The 22,783-nt window shown below is 42.0% G+C and overlaps 1 protein-coding gene across 1 annotated transcript; it reads left to right on the forward strand.

Annotated features, from left to right (window-relative positions):
• The first annotated feature begins 8,041 nt into the window (after window positions 1-8,041).
• LOC139456197 (zinc finger protein 271-like) lies at window positions 8,042-17,010 on the forward strand. Its single transcript, XM_071237752.1, has 4 exons — window positions 8,042-8,075; window positions 14,332-15,001; window positions 15,338-16,166; window positions 16,419-17,010. The coding sequence occupies exons 2-4, from the start codon at window positions 14,360-14,362 to the stop codon at window positions 16,967-16,969; spliced, it is 2,022 nt and encodes a 673-aa protein (XP_071093853.1). The 5' UTR covers window positions 8,042-8,075; window positions 14,332-14,359; the 3' UTR covers window positions 16,970-17,010.
• Window positions 17,011-22,783: the final 5,773 nt, after the last annotated feature.

Below are 22,783 nucleotides of genomic sequence, written 5' to 3' on the forward strand. Positions count from 1 at the left end.
TGAAATTAATTTAACATGCACCGGTGCATTGATAAAGTAAGCGTCGTCTGCTTCGATCCATAGAGTCTGGATTAGCGCAGGAAAAACACGTGCAACGGAAGTGTTTCCCGATTGGCTAAACTCGTAACCATGACATCACGCGACTATTCTGGTGAACACCTGCATGAAATATACAACACTTCTAACCTGATTTGACATTTGTTTATATAAATAATCTTAACCGACAAAGCCATTGGCGGTGGAGTTTGTAAAGCGTTGACTCGTCATACCAATTCACCACATGGGTACACCATGTTGAGCCGATTTTGACGCCCCCCTCCGTAATATGGCTTGGATTTTGTTCCAAATTTCGCAAATGATTTTGAAATAATAAATGGTAAATTTTAGCAGTATTCATCATAATAGAATGGAGATGTAATACACTGGATGGTCAACCATGAGTTGCCAAGCGCGTTAACATTTTAATACAATTTAATCATACTGATGCTTATGCAAGAAAAATTATCCAAGAATTATGAACAATATGTATAAATTACGAGGAAAAACGTATTAATTGAGGGTCAAAGGAGAGTATACCGAGTTTGTTATTTATGTAATGGAAAATTATTGAAAGAACCGTTGTTAAATTTGATTATGTCTATTTAACCATCACTCATTCCTGAAACAGTTTGTGAAAGGTAATCTGTGTCTGAATAATAGCCTTTTAGTGGTTAAAGCCCTAGTTAAAGGTTCGATCCCAAACATGGGTACAACCCTTGATTTGCCGTAAAGGCCGACTATGCTTGCTGTAAGAGGCAACTAACGGAATCGGGTGGTCAGGCTCGCTGACTTGGTTGATGCATGTCATCGTATCCCAATATGGTGGACCCTTGAAGATCCGGGGTAGAATTGGTCTTCAGCAACCCATGCTTGCCGTAAAATGTGACTATGCTTGTCGTATAGGCGACTAACGGGATCGGGTGGTCAGGCTCGCTGACTTGGTCGGTGCATGTCATTGATCCCAATTGAGTGGATCGATGCTCATGATATCTATCGCTGGATTGTCTGGTCCAGACTCGATTACTTACAAACCGCCGTCATATAGCTGGAATATTGCTGAGTGCGGCGTTAAACAACAAACAAACAAACACACATTGGTATAATGTGTGAAAACCATTTCTGCTGTCGGGCGCCGTGATATTGCTGGAATATTGCTAAAAGCGGCGTAAAACCGAACTCACTCAGAAGGTATGGCGAAAAGGGGAACCATGTTGGAGTTACGGAAAGGAGCCAGGTTTAATAATCAGTTTTATAATAATATATTGAAATATACTGCGACATGCACAAAGTTCTGTAGCTCATCTGTTTTTTCTGGAATATTTTCACAATAATAAAACTATTTAAAAACAATATTACCACGAAAATGTCAAACCTTTTAACAGAAGTTTCAATACAACAAAACAACATGCATATTCCAGTGAAACCCATACTGGTATTATATGCCAAAACTCTGAGGTCATGATGATGCATTAAAATATGAGTAATAAAAAAACTTAATTAAGTAATAGTAAATAATGTCATGTTCTGTATGGTTTACATGGCAACGATGTTTAGAATCGGATCAGAATTTTGGTATCTAAATTTGTAGAGACACCAGGGTTTTACCGGGGGGAAATATTGCACCCTGTACACATAACAGTTATGAATGGACGTAAATAATATCAGTTGGACACAAAGGGATATGGATGCTGGGATGATTAAATTGAAACTATAAGTTTGATTAGTATGATATTTCTGTATCAATGTTCGGACATTCCATGTCAGATTTCCGTTTCAAACTAGAAAATCCCTTTCCGAAAGAAGCGAAAGGCCTCACACATAATTTGCATATTTCTTTGCTGTTTATACAGTGGTCACTAAGCTGGTCCCCGAATATATTCCCGGGATCCCCACAATTCATTACCGAGTCCCCAGGACTCGCAATTACACAGGCTTCGGTAAATCTCTGCGACACCATTGCTGGGATGATCGATCAAAATCACTGTCTTCATGCAGTAAACGTTCATCACGTAAAAGTATTGCTTCATATGGATGTCCGTTCCCGTGTTTTTCCAGGTGAACAATTAACTTGCCTTTGCGTGTGTTTGTAACGGGTGCTACCGGTGGGGCAGGATTCTATCACCTTTTTCACGAACATCTAGTATCATTACTAGTTGATAGTGATTCATGAACACATGATCATGATATAGTCGGAATCGTACATCTGCTTTTAGCAGAGTTATTATGAACATGGAAAGAGTTTTGTCGCTTCTATCTATTATAGATACGTAAAGGCTAAAAGACGGATACAGATAGATTGTTAGGTGATGATGGCCTTCCGTTGTGACTTTATTGATTGCTGACTGATTGTGTGTCGTTTAACGCCACACTCGGCAATATTCAAGCTGTATGACGGCGGCCTGTACATAATCGAGTCTGAACCAGACAATCTAGCGATTGACATCATGAGCATCGGTCCATGCAAGACAATCCAGTGATCGATTTTGTGATCACGCCGTAGGAGTACGATGACACGCAATGAACCAAGTATTCGAGTCGGACCACCCGATCCACTAAGTCGACTGTACGACTACCCCATTGAACTCTACTGTGTTGTCCGTCTTACAAAACATATATTTGCAAGAAACAGAAGCTTGCAATTATATTTGAAATGGGAGTTAACCTTGAACCCTCCTGTGTTGTAAGAGGGGCATGGGTGGCCCAGTCGTCTGAGACGCCGCGATTCGCTGTGCAGAGTTGCGTCCCTTGGACACGCCAGAAACCTATGGTTGTGGGTTTAAATCCCGGTTCGCCATGATTATGTTTCTAGGTTTGTCAGCACCATACCCGTGCTCGTGGGTTTCACCGAAGTGGTAAACGTCTGAGACCTGCATCACTTCGGGCTTTCCTCCTACATGAAGCTGACACGCCGTAATATAACTGGAATACTGTTAAATGCGGCGTTAAACCCAACTCACTCACTCACTGTGTTGTAAGAATATACTGATCTGCAGACAGAGTTCGGTAAAAAAAATGGTGGCCTAAAAATCCTCTCGTTTCGACCATAAAGAACGAACTGCACAAGCGTGGACCGTTTTTCATCGACAACTTAAAAATAACAATAATAAAAACAATAATAATCCTTTTTTATGGCGACGTACTCCGTGCATAAGCATGTTCTAAGTGCTTAGACGTTTATTACCCCGGTCAATGGATCAGTGTGCACTAAACAATTATTCTCAGCTCCTTCGGGTGCTATCGGACTTCCATTTTGTGGAAGCCTCGGTGGCTGAGTGGGTTAGATTGCTGATGTTGTGTGCTAGCGATTAGGCGCCCAACTCTGGCAGCGTGGGTTCGAATCCCGGACTCAACCCCAAAAAGAGAATCTGTACTTTACAAAGAAAGTGTTGTCCCAAATATAACATTTGATATATTTTTCGTGTACCTTTTCACCTTTTAATCTTGAAAAATATTTACTTATATTGCTGAGTGTGGCGTTAAACTACAAACCAACAAACCATTTCCACAGCTATTTTGCCAATTCGCACAGTGGAATCGGCTTCGACGGAGAGTCGACACTGCTTAATTCCCGGCGTTGATATTTCACCAATGTCACGGTGTGTCAGATTGATGTGTGAGGAAAGCCTGAAGTGTAGCAGACCTAAAACGTTTTCCACTTAGGGCGAACTTGGATTCGAACCCAGGATCATAGGTTGATGGCACGCCTGAATGATGCTACTCCACATAGTCGTGGCGTCTCACGCAGCCCGTCTTGCTCCCTCGGTAAAATGAAGTCAATGTAAGCGCTCGTAAAATATATGCTTCTTCTCCACGACGAATCTGTTTAAGACACACTGTTCATATTGATACATCGAAGACATAGAGAAACAAGCCATAATGAGTGAGCGAGATTGGTTTATTGTCGTTTTGAATAACATTTAGTTATATTACAGTGTGCCAGACTTACGTGGAAGAAAAGATCGAAGTGATAGTGGTCTTTAACGCTTACCACTTTGGTGAAAGACGTGTTGGGCTGACTGACTGACTCGGGCACACGATCTTAGATTTCTAGCACTACTAAGAGAGGCACCTATAACTTTTTGCACCATAGACGGTCTATTTGTATGCTGATGCTGAATTCAACCTTAGGGTATAGTTCTTAATCAAATGTACGGCCATTTGGTACCCTGTTATAATGTTTGTAACTTGATGTATTGAAGGTCAAAATATTTTTTCCGGGTTATATTCTTAACAATCTAGGTATGTTTCCTGGGGAGAACTGTCCGAACTATCAAGGTTCAACTACACGTGTTTCCTGAGTAATGCTCCCAAAGCTATCAAGGTTGATATGCACGTGTTTCCGGCGTAAAGCTCTCCAAACTATCAAGGTTCGACAACACGTGTTTCCGAAGTAAAGCTGGATGAACTATCAAGGGTCAACTTTTCGTTTGGAAGCTATTCGTTAGAAAGCCGCTTCATTAAAAATTGTAGAATGCGACGCTCCTCTGACAGATCCACATATAATTCTGAATGCATGTAAATGAAGTTTTTCAATTGCATTTCTTCGTTCTTTTTGACCCGTGAAGATCCGGGGTAGAATAGATCTTCAGCAACCCATGCTTGCCGTAAAAGGCGACTATGCTTGTCGTAAGAGCCGACTAACGGGATCGGGTGGTCAGGCTCGCTGACTTGGTTGATGCATGTCATCGATCCCAATTGCGTGGATCGATGCTCATGATATTAATCACTGGATTGTCTGGTCCAGACTCGATTATTTACAGATCGCCGTCATATAGCTGGAATATTGCTGAGTGCGGCGTTAAACAACAACCAACCAACCAACCAACCAACTTTGCACAATTATTCCAGATGCCATCACTAGTCAGATATTGGTAAACTGAGAGAGTTATTAAAGTTTAGTGCCTTTTCTTTAGAGGGCGATATTTCAGGCTTCTAACCAATTCATTGGACCAACAAAAATACCATTAAAATGCATCTGTCCCTGACCATCACGCCTAAGAGTGTTAGTTCAAGATGTTAGTAAGAATTAACAGATTCAATCTCAAAGGGTCACTGATCTACAACAATTCACCGGGACTGGTTGCTGCCTTCTTTAATGTTTCTTCTCCCGTGAGTACCCGGATGATATCACAGAATTCTCGACTAGATCGCGATCTGTGCTGCGCCAACAATAAACGCATTTATCGCTTTTACTGACGGTATAAGGGCGTATCGTCACATTGATCACAAAAATGAAATACAGTTTTGAGTTGGACATTAATGTAGGTATCTTTTGGGGTAGCATCGGTAATGGTGACGAAGTTTTAATAAGTCACTTGATTGGTATTGTGCGATTTTCGTTTACGCTTTTTTCAATTGTAACACAAACTAAATATTTCACGTGAGCATCCGCGTCCTGTCAGTAATTTAGCACAGAGTTGTCTGGCTGTTCTATAAGATACACTCCTGTCTGGTGCTCAACACTAAGGGATAAAACAGACACGCACACGTACACACGCACAAGCACGCACAAGCACACAGACACACACACACACACGCACGGACACGAACACACACGTCGTTATATAAGTACCAAAATCTTAAACATTACGCGAAGGCCTATTTCAATTCACATGTAACGTACTGTCTTAATTAATTTGAGTGCGAGACTAACTAATACTATTTAAATTCAAATAATCATTTAAGAGAAATATAATTCCAAAACAATTATTAAAGTAATACTATCATCTTCATCTATTGGTCAGATTGACACGCGGAAGCTGCAACTGCTGACGGATTAGAATATATCATTAGTTCATAAATTATTACGGAACCATTGTGACACGTTTACGTGACATTAACCAGTGAAGATCCGGGGTAGAATAGTACCCTACGCTTGCCGTAAGAGGAGACAAACGGGATCGGGTGGTCAGGCGCGCTGATTTGGTTGATGCATGTCATCGTGTCCCAATTGCGTGAATCGATGCTCATGATGTCAATCACTGGTTTGTCTGTTCCAGCCTCGATTACTCACAGACCGCCGTCATACAGCTGGACTTTTGCAGTGAGACATTTTCCATACAGTGTGAATAAGTTTTCATGGAGCAATAAATTCTTTGCATGGATTAATGTTACACTTCAAAAGTGTATCGTACGGCTGCAAAGTACGACAACACGGGGGTGATACGTTATGCTGTGGTCTAGTGGCCGGATGCAGATAGATATCCCTGACCGCTGACCTCATCCGGTCACCGGGCGGTCACCTACCGGTCATCCAGGGACTCCAGCGAACTACATACATACATACATTTATATATTGTGTCTATTCTACACATGCACTACAAGTTCTTGACTCCCCTACGTCGTTACACAATACAATGGCATTTATACAAAACAGTTATTTCAATATAAAACACGTAATTAATTCATATATAATACTTATCATTCACTTCTACCCTACGATGCTTGTCGTAAGAGGAGACAATCGGGATCGGGTGGTCAGGCTCGCGGATTTGGTGGATGCATGTCATCGTGTCCCAAATGCATGGGTCGATGATCATGATATCAATCACTGGATTGTCTGGTCAAGACTCGATTATTTACAGACCGCCGTCATATAGCTGGAATATTGAGTGCGGCGTTAAACAACAAACAAACAGACAAACAAACGAAACTTAATATTTAAAAAAACAAAACCATATTTATCAATACGATATATGTAGCATTTATGAATTTGGAGGCAAGAGTTATCGGAACTAAAACAAACATAAAGCACATAAAATAAAGCTAACTGATAATAAATAAATTCATACAGAAGATAATTATGATGTTGAAGAGCGTGAGTATGGTTTACGCCGCTTTTAGCAATATCCCAGCAATATCACTGCGGGGGGGGGGGGGGGGGGGGGGGGGCGGGGGGCGGGAGGCACAAGAAAAGGGCTTTATACATTGTACACATGAGCGGAATCAAACCCGGGACTTCGGCTTGACGAGCGAACCCTTTCACCACAAGGCTACCCTACCGCCCCTTTATGATATTGGTGGCAATAGGTATCTCAACTAAAACTCACAAACATGAAGCAAACCAAATAAAATTCATTAAAAAATAAACGAGTAGCAGTTGTACAATAAAACACTGCAGGGAGAATAAACCACCAGCCGATCTTTTCTTACATGAAATATCAATATTATGTTCAGCCTCTTTAAGGATGTTTCTAAACCGTACAAACTTTAAATATATTTACCCGTATTTAAATAATGATGACTCCCTGAATGGAATCCGACCTCGGCAATGTCGGGCAAGTCCATTTTACGAACAGGTGGGATAAGTTTGGTACGCGCATTTCCCGCATATTCTCACATTCCTAACGTCAGTTGTCTGTATCTTTTCTCCTTAACCGAATGTCATATCTCTTCTACTTTTCGGATGCGATCGTTCGACCACTGAGTTTATCTGCGTAGCCCAGCTAAGAAAATATGAATCATATATTGATGGGTTTATCAATTTGAAACATCAATGCACCTTAATGAAAACTTTATAAACGTTCATTAAAGCAAGAGATGCGAGTACAATGAATGTTACCAGAAAAAATAAGATAAATAGGAATATTATACCATTAACACTTTTATTTCTACATTTTTTTGAGTATTTGTCATAAAAATACAAAACCCGCATGAAATAGGTGTTCGATGAACCAAGTTATAGAAAAACAGACCGGTCCCCTGACCCTACCGAGGTTGTCGGTGGGGTAGCTTGGTGGTTAAAGGGCTCGCTCGTCACGCCCAATACTAATGTTCTATTCCCCACATGGGTACAATGTGTGAAGTTCATTTCTGGTGTCTCTCGCCGTGATATTGCAGGAATAGTGCTAAAAGCGGCGTAAAACCATACTCACTCACTCGCTGTTGAGGCAGAGCCCATATTAGGTACATATGTATATCGTGGTTGAGGCGAAGGACAGGATGTATTCTTAAAATAGCAACACAACCCCACCAACGGTCGTCATAACGTGCAGCAAGCAAAGCCGGGAGGTCGTACAAAAAGGCAGCAATCGAATGTAAGTAATTACAAGATTACAATGTTACATGGCTTCGAAGTTAGATCATTTGACAGCGTCTGCTTAGAGAAATGCGTCTCCTTTCTTTGTGATCGTGACTATTTATCCATTTCAACTCACTATCCCCTGTGTTTCTAGACCTGGTTGTCTAGGTAGGCAGCGCGTGCGCTTCTGTGATACAGCCAAGTCTCCACAATGGCGGCTTCCATTCGATATGGACACGGGGCGCACGCTTTATCAGCTGTTTATGTATTTACTACGGAAAGACGCTAGAACGGGAGCTTAGAAAATGTCCGTGTCATCATGAATACTGTTGCAACGTGTATGTCAGGAGAATAATAAAGAAAGGGAAACTACACTCTGGCTTCTATCCGGCTGCCTCACGCCACTAGCAATGACTCATATTTTTACTCAGTAGCTGCCGTGAGTCGATCAGCTGGCTAACGCAACAGAGCGTGACATCGTCATCGGATGCCGTTATTTGGAAATTCCCCTGATGGTTATAGTTTATTAAACAAAAATGTCTCCCCGCAGTGAAAACATGTTTGGATTTCTGAATGCGTGGATTATAAGATGACAGATTGTTTGTTTGTTTGTTTGTTTGTTTAACGCCACACGCAGCAAAATTCCAGCTATATGACGGCGGTCTGTAAATAATCGAGGCTGGGCCAGATAATCCAGTGATTGACATCATGAGCATCGATCCACGCAACTGGAATACGATGACATGCATCAACCAAGTTAGCAAGCCTGACCACCCGATCCCGTTAGTCGGCTCTTACGACAAGCTTAGTCGCATTTTACAGCAAGCATGGGTTGCTGAAGAACTATTCTACCCCGGATCTTCACGGGCAAGGTGACATATTGATTTGGATACCATTGCTGTATTTTATAGGTTGATCTTTAATAATATCATGTCAACAGACCTATACTATTAAAAAGAACAATTTGATTTATTTGAAGCCGTAATTAAAAGCCCATTTTCCCATTCCATGGGTTTTGTGTACTATCGACTGTCGGATGTTGAAGGAACAAGAAGATAAAGTCATCAATATAATCAGATAGAATTAGTGGTAGAACCACTCAGATTGTCTGACAAAGACTGCCAAATTACTCAATAACGTTCACCCCTGCCTCTAGGGGTGTAGAGGATATATAGTGAGTGAGTGAGTATGGTTTTACGCCGATTTTAGCAATATTTCACACACTGTACCGATGTCGGGAATCGAACCCGGGTCTTCAGCGTGAGCGAACGAAAGCCCCAGAAGATATATAGCAATCAGCGGTTCCCTTTTGGCATTTCTTGTGTCTGGGGTAATTATTCAATAGAAGACTGGGTTATAAATCCAGTCTGAGGCGGTGAATGGACTACATGTTAAGTAATAACCATGGCAACACAGTAAGAGAAGAATGATCAGTGGAGTTGCTAAAAAAACATCGATCAAAGGATTAACCGATAATTTGATTGATAAATCAATGTTATCTTGCAGAGAAGATTTGTCAAAAGTTAGTCTTCATGTATGTAGATTTACTAAAGCAGACGAAATACACCCAAATCCGGGCGTGAAGAACCTATGCCAAGACAACATACTTTGGTCAAAGGATTAGCCGATACTACGTTGATTGATTGATCATTTGAATTTTTTAAAGAACCATGGACATCATGAACATAGTTGTCACGTGTGCTATCTCAGCTGACCAATGAGACTTGACGCCTATGTGAAACACCTGAAACAAACTTATGTGGTCAGTTGAGAAACGAACACGAATTGAGATACCCCAAAAGGCCCTATATATCGATATTTATCATATAATGGGTAGGTTTCTCGGCAGGATAAATCCAACGGATAAAAACTATATCCGTTGTGGTCATATGCGGATAGAGATGCAAATATCAAAGGTCAAGTAGGGACTACTTTCACTGTTTATAGACAAACATGGCGTCGCCCTCGTCATTCGGCGATCGAGTCAGAATTAACTATCGGGAATCTGGAGAAACTACTGGGATAATTGCTATCATTATGAAAAGAATAGTCTAATATACTGCAAACCAGTGTCTAACTGTGACGTAGCTAAGGAATTTTATAAGTTTTAGCAACTTTGGAGTGATAAATTTCGAAACAATTTTGCGAGGGCACGAGGCCTAGCCAAGCGGGATCAGTAGCCATATCTGGGCTTCTTGAAACCTTCTCCACAAATTAAAATTGTTGGATTTGGCCGAAACATGTTTGTATTGTTACCTTGTTTCGTTTTGTCGCTGTGTGTACATCTGACTACACTTCTTAACGTTATGACGGGACAGACCGACTGTCAACAACGTCTGACCGTGGCCGTGACGTCTCATAGACTAGCATCAACATTCCACGCACATGATTTGTATGTTTTGTTTCCGTAAATGCGTGGCTTGAAATTTCAAATAAACCAACATGTCGACAAACATGCTACAAAATTAACGTTTCCCGTATACTTCCCCGCCTTCAGGGCGGGGAAGAATAAAGAGGTTATCACGCGAGTGTGTATGGGGATGGTAAATATCCTGTATTAGGTATAAACAAGGCTCGCTAAATACAATGTTTATTCCTAATGCAGGATATTAACCATCCCCAAACACACTCACGTGATAACCTCTATATATCAAAATATTAGATTGTCACAAAGACACGTGACATCGAACAAGTTTCTTTGTACAGCTTGATGTGTATGGGATGTTATAGACCATCATCTAGTCTCTGAAATGATCATATCATACAGGGAAAAAAATAGTTGTTCAATTATTTTCACAAAAAGATAATAAAAGGGAGCCCAGAGACTCTCATTTGATACTACAGTAATATGGACTTGCCAAACATTATAGACTTGCATGGGCTATATTGGATATATATTTGTATCAGGGTCTGTAAGACAGTCTAGGGATATTATTCCTCTCTCTGGATATAGACCCGTGAAGATTCCTTTCAAGTTATACTTTTTGGGGGGTATTATTAACCGAATCACCGTAGGCAAGTCTAGATTACTGCAGTATCAGGAAATAACGGGAGTATCTTTGCTCCTTTTTATTATATTTTCTATGAACAGAACTTAACAACTGTCTGACTAGATGTTAGTCTACCCATATATTTGCTATAACTGATACAAGAAAACACGTCTTCCACTTTTAGATAACAAATTCTGATGCTCAATGCCATGAATTTTATGCTTAAAAAAGTCAAGAACTCGAGTCAGACAAACCAAAAGAAACTACTTAGCTTATCACTTATTGGTGTATCTCCGTAATTTCCCTCACGCTGTCTGTTTCCGGAAGAAAGTGTTCTTATGTAAGTGCGATCGGCTTCTGACGGATACAGCCGAAGTTATTCCGCTGCCTTTGACCTAGTTTCCCCATAGAAGCTGTGCACATATTTCGCTAATGACCGCTGTCAAATCCGATAGTGTTCTTTTTCATTCGCATAATAGATATTGCTGGAATATTGCTAAAAGCGGCGTAAAACCATACTCATTCATTTTGTCGCATTGGGCAGCGCAACGAGAAGAGCGCCGAACATAAGTCAAACCAGTTGAGATTATAGTCCATATTATACACATTTTGAATCCGCGAAGATAAAGCCCATCCTTATAACAATACCAAATAACGTTAAAAGATGGTACTTGTTGTTACCCTGTCTGGCGCTCGGCATAAAGGGGCTAAAACAAGGACTGGTCGGCTCAGAGTCAGTATACTGTGTCTGAGTGGGGTATTCATGTTAAACTGCGGCATGGTATCTGTGAGCTACCACTATAAATCAGCATCGGTACAAGCAGCCACAGACACACACGTGCATGCACGTCGTTATAGAAGTGCAATAATCTTGGATGCGACGTTAAACCCCATTTCGCCTCACCTGGCACTAGTCGAAACTTCTGGGGCATGCCCAACGACCTCCAGATTCCCCTTCCTAAAGTAGCCTTTCTTGTTGATGCATCTGAGATCATGATTTGTCTCCCTTTGAGACAAGGTAAAGGTCACCAGCAATGCCAACCAAAATGTCTGTCAGGTCGGAGACTGATCGCTCTACGTTTTGTGTCCAGAGAATGAAATTCGACAATAATTGGCCTCGGGTGTTTGTTGCCTTTGTACTACGAAACAAGTCAGAGAAAAATAGACTGGTCCCCTGCCTCTGTTAAGATGAAGGACATGGTACCAGTATATTCTAAAATTAGTTACACCAGCGCCCCTATCGGTCGCTACAATATAGGGTACACACAACCAAATGTTTTCCTATTAGCTTCTATAGTACCGTTGTATTTTTTTTAAATAACTAAAGCATTCAACAGCTAGTACATGTACAGCACCAATAAAAACAAAAAGTTTGACGAGTTTAGCCTGCTCCTTGTCTGAAGAACCCCTCCGTGGTCTAGTGGTAGAGCCGCCCGGAGAGCGGAAGGTTCGGGGTTCGATCTCCGGCCGCCGAATACCAAAAGACGTTAAAAGATGGTACTTGTTGTTACCCTGTCTGGCGCTCGGCATTAAGGGGCTAAAACAAAGACTACTCGGCTCGGAGTCAGTATACTGTGTCTGAGTGGGGTATTCATGTTAAACTTCGGCATGGTATCTCAGTGAGCTAGCACTATTAATCGGCATCAGTCCGGACTAGAACAAGCAGCCACACAAACACACACACGTACATGCACGTCGCTAATAAGTGCAATAATCTTGGACGCGACGTTAAATACCATTTTACCTCACCTCCTTGTCTTAATATATGAAGCTTAACATACCACACAAAGTTCCGCCTCATGTGTCACATGGTGGTAAATATCTGCGGTCAAGTGAATGAATGAGATTTAACGCCGCTTTTAACAGTATTCCAGTTATATCACGGCATGTCAGCTTAATGTGGGTTGAAAGTCCGAAGTGATGTAGGTCTCAGACCTTTACCACTTCGGTGATACCCACGAGCACGGGTATTGTGTTGACAAACCTAGAAACATAATCGGGGCGAACTGGGATTCGAACCCACAATCATAGGTTTCTGGCGTGACCAAGGGACGCAACTCTGCACAGCGAATCGCGGCGCCTTAGACGACTGGGCCACCCGTGCCCCCTATCCGCGGTCGAATTCAGCTATCATTATCATGTGAAAAAGACAGCTATAAATATATAAAAATACATGGTCAGTTTTAATTAATGGATTGATGTACATTTAAAACAAAACATACAAAATTACAGCTGCCATGTGATTCATTCTGCACTGAAGGCTGCGAAAACTGCTTGTGATTTGGTATGTTTGAACCTGTATGTAGCGCGAAAGCCGGGAAGTCATACACAAAGGCAACACTCGAATATAAGTGACAGTACGGCAAAGATTACAAGATGACGTCGCGAATCATATCCAAGGTAGATAATTTCATAACGGCTTCTTATGGAGTGGTGTCTCGTTTGACAGTGATCCATTTATACATTTAAGCGCACTGACCCAATCCCTACTTTTCTCTCCTGGAGACAGCCTGTTGGCTGCGCGTGCGCTACACTGACACAGGCAGTTCCATAACGGCGGCCTCCGTGAGACAAAGAAAAATGTCGGACACTTTTTCAAGGTTTTATGTATTTACTAAGACTGACGCTAGAACGGATGGTTTGCATCCGTGGTATTTTTATGAATACTGTTGCAACATGTACGTCACGAGAATAACGCCCACTGCTGCTTTTTGTGAAGGAAAGCATTATATAAACGGTTTCAAGGTAGCCTAATGGTTAAAGCGTTCGCTCGTCACGCCGTAGACCTGGGTTCGATTCCCGACATGGGTACAATATGTGAAGCCCATTTCTTGTGTAAAGCGGCGTAAAACCATACTGACTCACTGTCTATAAATGGACTGGACTGTGACGTCACACAATTCGCGAGAAATCACGTTGAATATGGCCGTTTGAGGGCGCTAATATAACCTTATAATGGTGTACTTAGAAATACTAAATAGTGTACGAAATTTGTCATTTTTCTGGGTATAAATATTCTACTGGTACGAAATGTCAGGGGTTTTCCCGCAGTACTAATTCGTTTGGGTATGAAATTACCACAAACAGCTATAATCAGTGTGTTAAATGTGGGAAAAACATTAACCAGATCAGGTCTTACATCATGATCCATAACACATCACCAACTAGTGTATAGTTTGTTTGTTGTTTAACGCCGGACTCAGCAATATTCCCGCTCGACGAGTCTCACCCTTCGTTCATGTTGGTGTTCTTGTAGATAAAAGACAACTCTTTTGTTTTCAGTGAACACCTTAACATCCACAAGTTAACAATGGAAGTACAAAGCCAACCACAGAATCCTGGCTCTGTTACTGAAACATGTGTAGTCGGGGACTGTGAGAGAGAGTTGCTGGAAACAGGTGATGTCAAGAGACACTCTGGTACTGACTCTCAGGAAATAGGTGATCCCAAGGAACACTCTGTAACTGACACGCTGGAAACAGGTGATCTCAAGGAACACGCTGTAACTGACACGCTCGGAACGGGTGATCTCAAGGAACACGCTGTAACTGACACGCTCGGAACGGGTGATCTCAAGGAACACGCTGTAACTGACACGCTCGGAACGGGTGATCTCAAGGAACACTCTGTAACTGACACGCTCGGAACGGGTGATCTCAGGGAACACGCTGTAACTGACACGCTCGGAACGGGTGATCTCAAGGAACACTCTGTAACTGACACGCTCGGAATGAGTGATCTCAAGGAACACGCTGTAACTGAAACGCTCGGAACGGGTGATTTCAAGAAACACAAAGATTGTGGTGGTCCAGAAGATCAGTCAAAGTGTAGTGCTTGCGGGAAAACATTTATTAAGGCAGAAGACATGAAAAGGCACATGAGGATTCACTGCGGGATCAAGCCTCAGTGCACTGTTTGTGAGAAAACATTTTCAGATTCAGGCAGCCTGAAGGCACACATAAGGATTCACACTGGAATCAAACCTTTTCAGTGTTTAGAATGTGGGAAAGGGTTCACACAGTCAGGCAGCCTGAACACACACATGATGATTCATAGTGGAATCAAGTCTCATCAGTGCATCGTGTGTGAGAAAACATTTACATTATCATGTCATCTGCAGAAACATATGCTGATTCACACTGGAATCAAACCTCATCAGTGTGTAGAGTGTGGGAAAGGGTTCACACAGTCCGGCAGCCTGCAGAAACACATGAACGTACACAGTAGAAGCAACCCTTATCAATGTGTTGAATGTGGTAAAAAGTTTAGAGGTTCAGGACATATGCAGGCACACATGAGGATTCACAGTGGAATTAAGCCTTATCCGTGCATTGTGTGTGAGAAAACATTTACACAATCAGGTCAGCTGCAGACACACATGAGGATTCACACTGGAATCAAACCTTATCAGTGTGTTGAATGTGGGAAGGAATTTACACGATCAAATTACCTGCAGATACACTTGAGGATTCACAGTGGAATCAAGCCTAATCAGTGTAATATATGTGAGAAAACATTTACACGATTAAGTACTCTGAAGAATCACATGAGGATTCACACTGGAATTAAACCTTATCAGTGTGTTGAATGTGGGAAGGGATTTACACGATCAAATACCCTGCAGAAACACATGAGGATTCACAGTGGAGTCAAGCCCTATCAGTGTAATGTATGTGAGAAAACATTTACACGATCAGGTACTCTGCAGGAACACATGATGATTCACAGTGGACTCAGACCTTATCAGTGTAATGTATGTGAGAAAACTTTTACACGATCAGGTACTCTGAAGAATCACATGGCGATTCACACTGGAATCAGACCTTATCAGTGTGTTGAATGTGGAAAAGAATTTACAGTATCAAATAACATGAAGAAACACATGAGGATTCACAGTGGAGTCAAGCCCTATCAGTGTAATGTATGTGAGAAAACATTTACACGATCAGGTACTCTGGAGAGGCACATGGTGATTCACAGTGGACTCAGGCCTTTTCAGTGTGTTGAATGTGGGAAAGCATTTAGACATTCATATCACCTGAAGTCACACATGATGATTCACAGTGGAATCAAGCCTTATCAGTGTGTTGAATGCGGGAAAACATTTGCACACTCAAGTAATCTGCAGAAACACATCAGAATTCACAGTGAAGTCAAGCCTTATCAGTGTAATGTATGTGAGAAAACATTTACAGGATCAGGTACTCTGAAGAAGCACATGGCGATTCACACTGGAATGAGACCTCATCAGTGTGTTGAATGCGGGAAAGGATTTGCACAATCAGGTAACCTGAAGACACACATGTTGATTCACAGTGGAATCAAGCCTTATCAGTGTTTTAAATGTGGTAAAGCATTTTCAAGGACAGGTTTCCTGCAGAGACACATGTCGGTTCACACTGGAATCAAGCCTTATCAGTGTCCTGAATGTGGGAAATGGTTTACACAATCATTTAGCTTGAAGAAACACATGAGGATTCACAGCGGAATAAAGCCTTACCAATGCATTGTGTGTGAGAAAACATTTACACTATTAGGTGACCTGCAGAAACACATGAGGATGCACATTGGAATCAAGCCTTATCAGTGTGTTGTCTGTGGTAAACGGTTTTCAGAGTCAAGTAGCCTGCAGAATCACATAAGGATGCACTGTGGAATCAAGACTCATCAATGCATTGTGTGTGAGAAAACATTTTCAGCATCAGGTAGCCTGCAGAAACACATGGTGATGCACAGTGGAGTCAAGCCTTATCAGTGTGTTGTGTGTGATAAGTGGTTCACACACTCAAGTAGCCTGCAGAAACACATGACCATTCATAGTGCTAGCAAGCCGTATCAGTGTGATGTGTGTGGTAAAGCGTTTACATACTCAAATAGCCTGAAGCGACACCTTACCATTCATAGTGGAAGCAAGCCTTAGCAGTGTGTTCGATGTGGGAAAATATTTTGACACTCAGGTACTCTGCATACACAAGTGATGATTCACAATGGAATCAAACCTTTACGAGTGCATTGTTTGTGGGAAAGGATTGAGTGAGTGAGTGAGTGAGTGAGTTGGGTTTAACGCCGCTTTTAACAATATTCCAGTTATATCGCGGCGTGTCAGCTTAATGTGGGAGGAAAGCCCGAAGTGATGCAGGTCTCAGATGTTTACCACTTCGGTGAAACCCACGAGCACGGGTATGGTGCTGACAAATCTAGAAACATAATCGGGGCGAACTGGGATTCGAACCCACAATCAAAGGTTTCTGGCGTGCCCAAGGGACGCAACTCTGCACAGCGAATCGCGGCGCCTAAGACAACTGGGCCACCCGTGCCCCCTGGGAAAGGATTGACACACTCAGGTAATCTGCAGAAACACAACGATTCACCGTGGAATCCAACTTATCAGTCTGTTGAATGTAGCGAGGGATGTAACATAACACGTTTCATAGTTCAGGAATAAAGGTTTACAAAGTGTACAAAATGGCTCTGACGCTCGGGACCTTTTCACAGTGCGATGCTGGTCATGTGTGCCTGTCTCGGTCTGTCGTCTGTCTACCGTCTCTGAAACCACCTCCGTATTTAAGGGGTGGCTGGGCTTTGCCCGTTGACCTTGAGGCCCAGGGTTTGCCTCGTGGAGGACGTACGCAACTAAGCAAGTTCATGTTGTTTTTTTTATATCGCGGCGTGTCAGCTTAATGTGGGAGGAAAGCCCGAAGTGATGCAGGTCTCAGACGTTTACCACTTCGGTGAAACCCAGGAGCACGGGTATGGTGCTGACAAACCTAGAAACATAATTGGGAGGAACCGGGATTCGAACCCACAATCATAGGTTTCTGGCGTGCCCAAGGGACGCAACTCTGCACAGCGAATCGCGTCACCTTAGACGACTGGGCCACCCATGCCCCCTATCCGCGGTCGAATTCAGCTGAAGACGCAGATATCCTTTTCTGAGGGCAATACCCATGCCCTCTGGCTCAGCCGTCGCCACCCGGTGTCCTGGTTTGACCATGAGTCCCGAGTTTTCTCCTTCATCCCGACATGATGTCGCAGAACAAACGTCTTGCCTGCGGGGAGAAGGCTCTCCCTCCGAATTCATCGGCGCCATCTTGTAACTGAGTGAGACCATGGCAACACTGTTACCTCTCCATCTCGGGTTAACCATTTTCTGAACCTTTTATAACCTAATCCTGTTACTAATATGCTTATCATAATTGATACTTATAATACCGCATGAAGCCATCTTGATTTCTGATTCTGTTTGACTTCATTCTTCATACCTCTCAGTTCATTTAGCAACTGATCCATAGGTGTCGTTTTCAGGTCTTTCAATTGATCTGGTAATTTAGTTAGATTTGTCTTACTGAGGGTGGAATGAACAGGTTCCCAACATTTAAAACTAGTAACACTGAATACTTTGTCCGCATCAAAGAAATCTTCTTTGATGTGGAACTGATTTTCTTTTCGATGCAATGTGGGTAGGATTTTGTAATCATTAGAAGCATAACACAAGTTATATTAAGTCTGACCATACCCAAATGGGACCGCCTCCGTGGTCTAGTGGTAGAGCGTCCGCCCGAGATGGGAAGGTCAGGGGTTCGATCCCCGGCCGCTTCATACCAAAAAGACGTTAAAAGATGGTATTTGTTGTTACCCTGTCTGGCGCTCGGCATAAAGGGACTAAAACAAGGAATGGTCGGCTCGGAGTCAGTATAGTGTGTCTCAGTGGGGTATTGCGGCATGGTATTTCAGTCAGCTAGCACTATAAATCGGCATCAGTCCGGACTAGTACAAGCAGCCACACAAACACACACGCGTACATGCACGTCGCTATATAAGTGCAATAATCTTGAACGCGACGTTAAACACCATTTCACCTCACCTCCATGATAATCATGCTGTTTTGCTCAACTTTGCCTCCCTGTCCTGTTTGGATGGCTCTCTTTGCTTCCATAATTTTGACATCATTTGCTTGTTCAGTTATCTTGTCGTATCCAGACATACGTATCTAATTTGCTTTTTACAGGGAATTCCTGTTCTGTAACTTCACAACTAGCACGTTTCCTCGGGTCAAACTTATTTGAATTCAAAGCATTAATCTGCAAAGTGCTCTCACTGATGTTTTGCAAACTGGTCTCTGTTGCCATAGAGCAATTTGGTAATGTCTTCCATGTGTGGAACAAGAACATCAATATCTGCCTCACGTACAGTAAACTACGATTATAACGAACTCAAAGGAACCACTAACTTTAGTTTGTTATAACCGTAGTTCGTTACAGGTTCTACTACATCAAATCAGAATCTGTTTGGACAGTGCGGTTTTCGTAGCCTTCAGTGCAGATCGAGAGATATCTGCAGGCTGTGATTGGAGGATATTCTGTAAGATGTTTATGTCTTTCAAATGTTCAAATGTCTTTTTCAACATGATGACTTATGCTGAATGTGACCACAGCTATTTTCAAGTAGGTGACATTTGGTGCGAAACAAGGGGTGGTGTGTTTAGCTTCCTTTACTCGGAAAGGGAGCTGGCTAAGCTAGTCATTTTTTATTTTTTTATTGCTGCTCTAAGGCCAAACTGAGCATACACGTTCAGGTAATAGCTGTTGAATGCTTAGTTATTTTAAAAAAAATAAATATAATGTTACTATAGAAGTCTATGGGAAAACATTTGGTTGTGTGTAACCTGTAAGCATATATACAGCATAACTATAGCAAATAGTCGGGACAAAAAAATCAGTTCGTTACATCCGTCAGTTCGTTATAAGCGTGTTCCTAATAAACGTACGTTACTGTATTCTGGTATCTCTGGTATTTCTGGTATTTCATCCTATCTGTCATGTCTTTTAAGAATACTGCATTAGCCTCGGGTACGGGTTCTATCTTCCCTATGATGCATCCTCTCCTGAGCCGACATGTTTTATTTGTATTATTCACTAACATGACCGGTATATCACCTTTCTTGTTCAACCTGGCCAGTGAGTTTTCATAACACCAATCCTGGCTCTGAATTCCTGTGATTTCTCTCTTCATGCCGGATCTCGTACATTGTTGTCGTGTCAAAATACGACTTTTTCTTTGTCTGAACCTTAATCTGTTGGGCCTTAGGATTGACCTGTTAGTTAGTCTGAGGAGGGGCGGTCGGGTAGCCTAGTGGTTTAAGCGTTCGCTTGTCACGCCAAAGTTCGATACCCGACATGGTTACAATGTGTGAAGCCCATTTCTGGTGTCTCCCGCCGTGATATTGCTGAAATATTGCTAAAAGCGGCGTAAAAACATACACACACACACACACACACACACACACACACACACACACACACACACACACACTCACTCACTCACTCACTCACTCACTCACTCTGAGGATTGATGCTGTTTGTATGTCTTCGTCACCAATTACTTGTACATATCCTTTGTTCTCGTTGAACATTTTCCCATCGCCCTGTTTCTATTGGTAGTTTGTGGTTGCCAGATCTAAAAATGTGGCATTCAGCCAATTATGTACTATACATTTTACCATTTTTCATAGAGAGACATTTCTTTAACTTACACATTAAAATGTCATTGATGTTGATTTTTGAATAATAATATGTATAATGTGGAAAATAACAATTGTCAAAGCCAGCAAATATGTTTGTTCTTATTTCAATCATCTCAAAGTTGCCATGTTGTTAAATAGATTTCCCTCCAACAAGACACAAACCTTTAAGTGGTCATATTTAAGAAACCAGATATTCACAAAATTCTTCTTGTGCCGTGCTTGAATTACTATCTAGTTTCTGCATCATGCATCTCATCCACTATAAAATCACACTGACATTTTGGCTGCTTTTACCTACTATGACACAATAAAGGTTTAGAAATATTATCCGGAAGAAGTAAAGATTGGGAAATACTATCTATTATTAACCTTAAGTTTTCAAATATCACGGCAGTATTTAAAGTTATGAATCGTGTTCTGTAGCTGCATCACTTCGGGCTTTCCTCCCACATTAAGCTGACACGTCGCGATATAACTGGAATACTGTTCAAAGCGGCGTTAAACCCAACTCACTCACTCACTCACTCTAAACACTACAATGGAGAAAGTGGCAGTACATACAAACCTGTGAAGACTTGAACCTTAGATGACCGATACGCAGGTGTATGGTTATACCATGAAGCATGGCTGACATCAAGGGCGTTGTGTTTGTTATATAACATTTACCATATGCAATTTAGTTGTCTGAAAAACAAGGGACCTTTCTGGTTCCCCACTGGTTTGGTTTTGGTTTTGTTGTTTTACGCCGCACTCAGCAAAATTCCGGCTATATGACGGCGGTCTGTAAATAATCGAATCTGGACCAGACAACACAGTCATTAATATCATGAGCATCGATCCACGCAATTGGGATCGATGACATGCATCAACCATGTCAGCGAGCCTGACCACCCGATCCTGTTAGTCGCCTTTTACGACAAGCATAGTCACCTTTTACGGCAAACATAGGTTGCTGAAGACCTATTCTACCCAGGAATCTTCACGGCTACGGTTCCCCAGTGTATAAGCGGAACTTTATTCTGTGACGTTGACGTTTTGAATTTCATGTAACTAATTCTTCCTGAATAAAATATTGTATAAATCAATGTGAAATAACTTGAGAATGTGGAATATAGATATATCGATAATATATGATAATAATGCAAACATTGATTGATTGATTGTTTGTTTGTTTGTTTGTTGTTTAACGCCGCACTCAGCAATATTGCAGCTTTATGACGGCGGTTTGTAAACAATCAAGTCTGGATCAGACAATCCAGTGATTGCCATAAGAGCATCGACCCACGCAATTGGGATACGATGACATGCATCAACCTAGTCAGCGAGCCTGACCACCCGATCCCGTTAGTCGCTTCTTACGACAAGCATTTTAGCTTTTTACGGCAAGCATGGGTTGCTGTAGGCCTTTTCTACCCCGGATCTTCACGGGTCCACATGGAATCTAAGAAGACACCAAAACGTGTCTGACAGAGAATACTTACGCACATTTTAATTTTCGTAGAAGTTAATTCCCGTAGACAGTGAAGGGAACAAAAGTAGTATTTTCCCCGTGTGGAAACATGAATCTGCAGCATGCATTGTACAAGTCATGAATGTCAACACATGGTCATTGAAGGGCGCGGTCAGTCTCCTGTCGCGATCAACTCCAAGACACGTATATCACGTGGATGAAATATTGCCGATGTGACGTTACATCGTAACTCACTCACCAAGAAGCGTATGGTGAGATTCGTTCTGGACAATCCAACAGACTGACATTTACTGTCTGATAGGTGCAATGATGGTGAGACATTCGGTGACTTTTTTATAAATGCAACAATGACTATAATCGTTTGTCTACAGGTAAAACGATTTCGGACGCAGTTTTTTGGTCCAACGTCCGTCGTTATTTGACATCGGAATGTACTGCCAGAGAAGTGTTATCAAGCTCCTCTCTTCTTGATAGACAGCGTCTTATACCCATGAAGATCTGGGGTAGAATAGGTCTTCAGCAACCCATGCTTGCCGTAAAAGGCGACTATGCTTGTGAGCGACTAACGGGATCGGGTGATCAGGCTCGCTGACTTGGTTGGTGCATGCCATCGTATCCCAATTGCGCAGATAGATGCTCATGATGTCAATCATTTGATTGTCTGTTCCAGATTTCCTTATTTACAGCGAGTGAGTGAGTGAGTTGGGTTTAACGCCGCTTTTAACATTATTCCAGTTATA

The sequence above is a fragment of the Haliotis cracherodii genome, unplaced genomic scaffold (genome assembly GCF_022045235.1).
Source record: "Haliotis cracherodii isolate W230 unplaced genomic scaffold, xgHalCrac1.p SCAF_11, whole genome shotgun sequence".
NCBI lineage: Eukaryota > Metazoa > Mollusca > Gastropoda > Lepetellida > Haliotidae > Haliotis > Haliotis cracherodii.

Coding starts and splice junctions, on each gene's coding strand:
- LOC139456197 (XM_071237752.1), top strand. CDS start 14,360: ATGGAAGTACAAAGCCAACCACAGAATCCTGGCTCTGTTACTGAAACA. Junction 15,002..15,337: donor CAGATTCAGGCAGCCTGAAG/GCACACATAAGG, acceptor GGACATATGCAG/GCACACATGAGGATTCACAG. Junction 16,167..16,418: donor GAAAACATTTGCACACTCAA/GTAATCTGCAGA, acceptor TTTCAAGGACAG/GTTTCCTGCAGAGACACATG.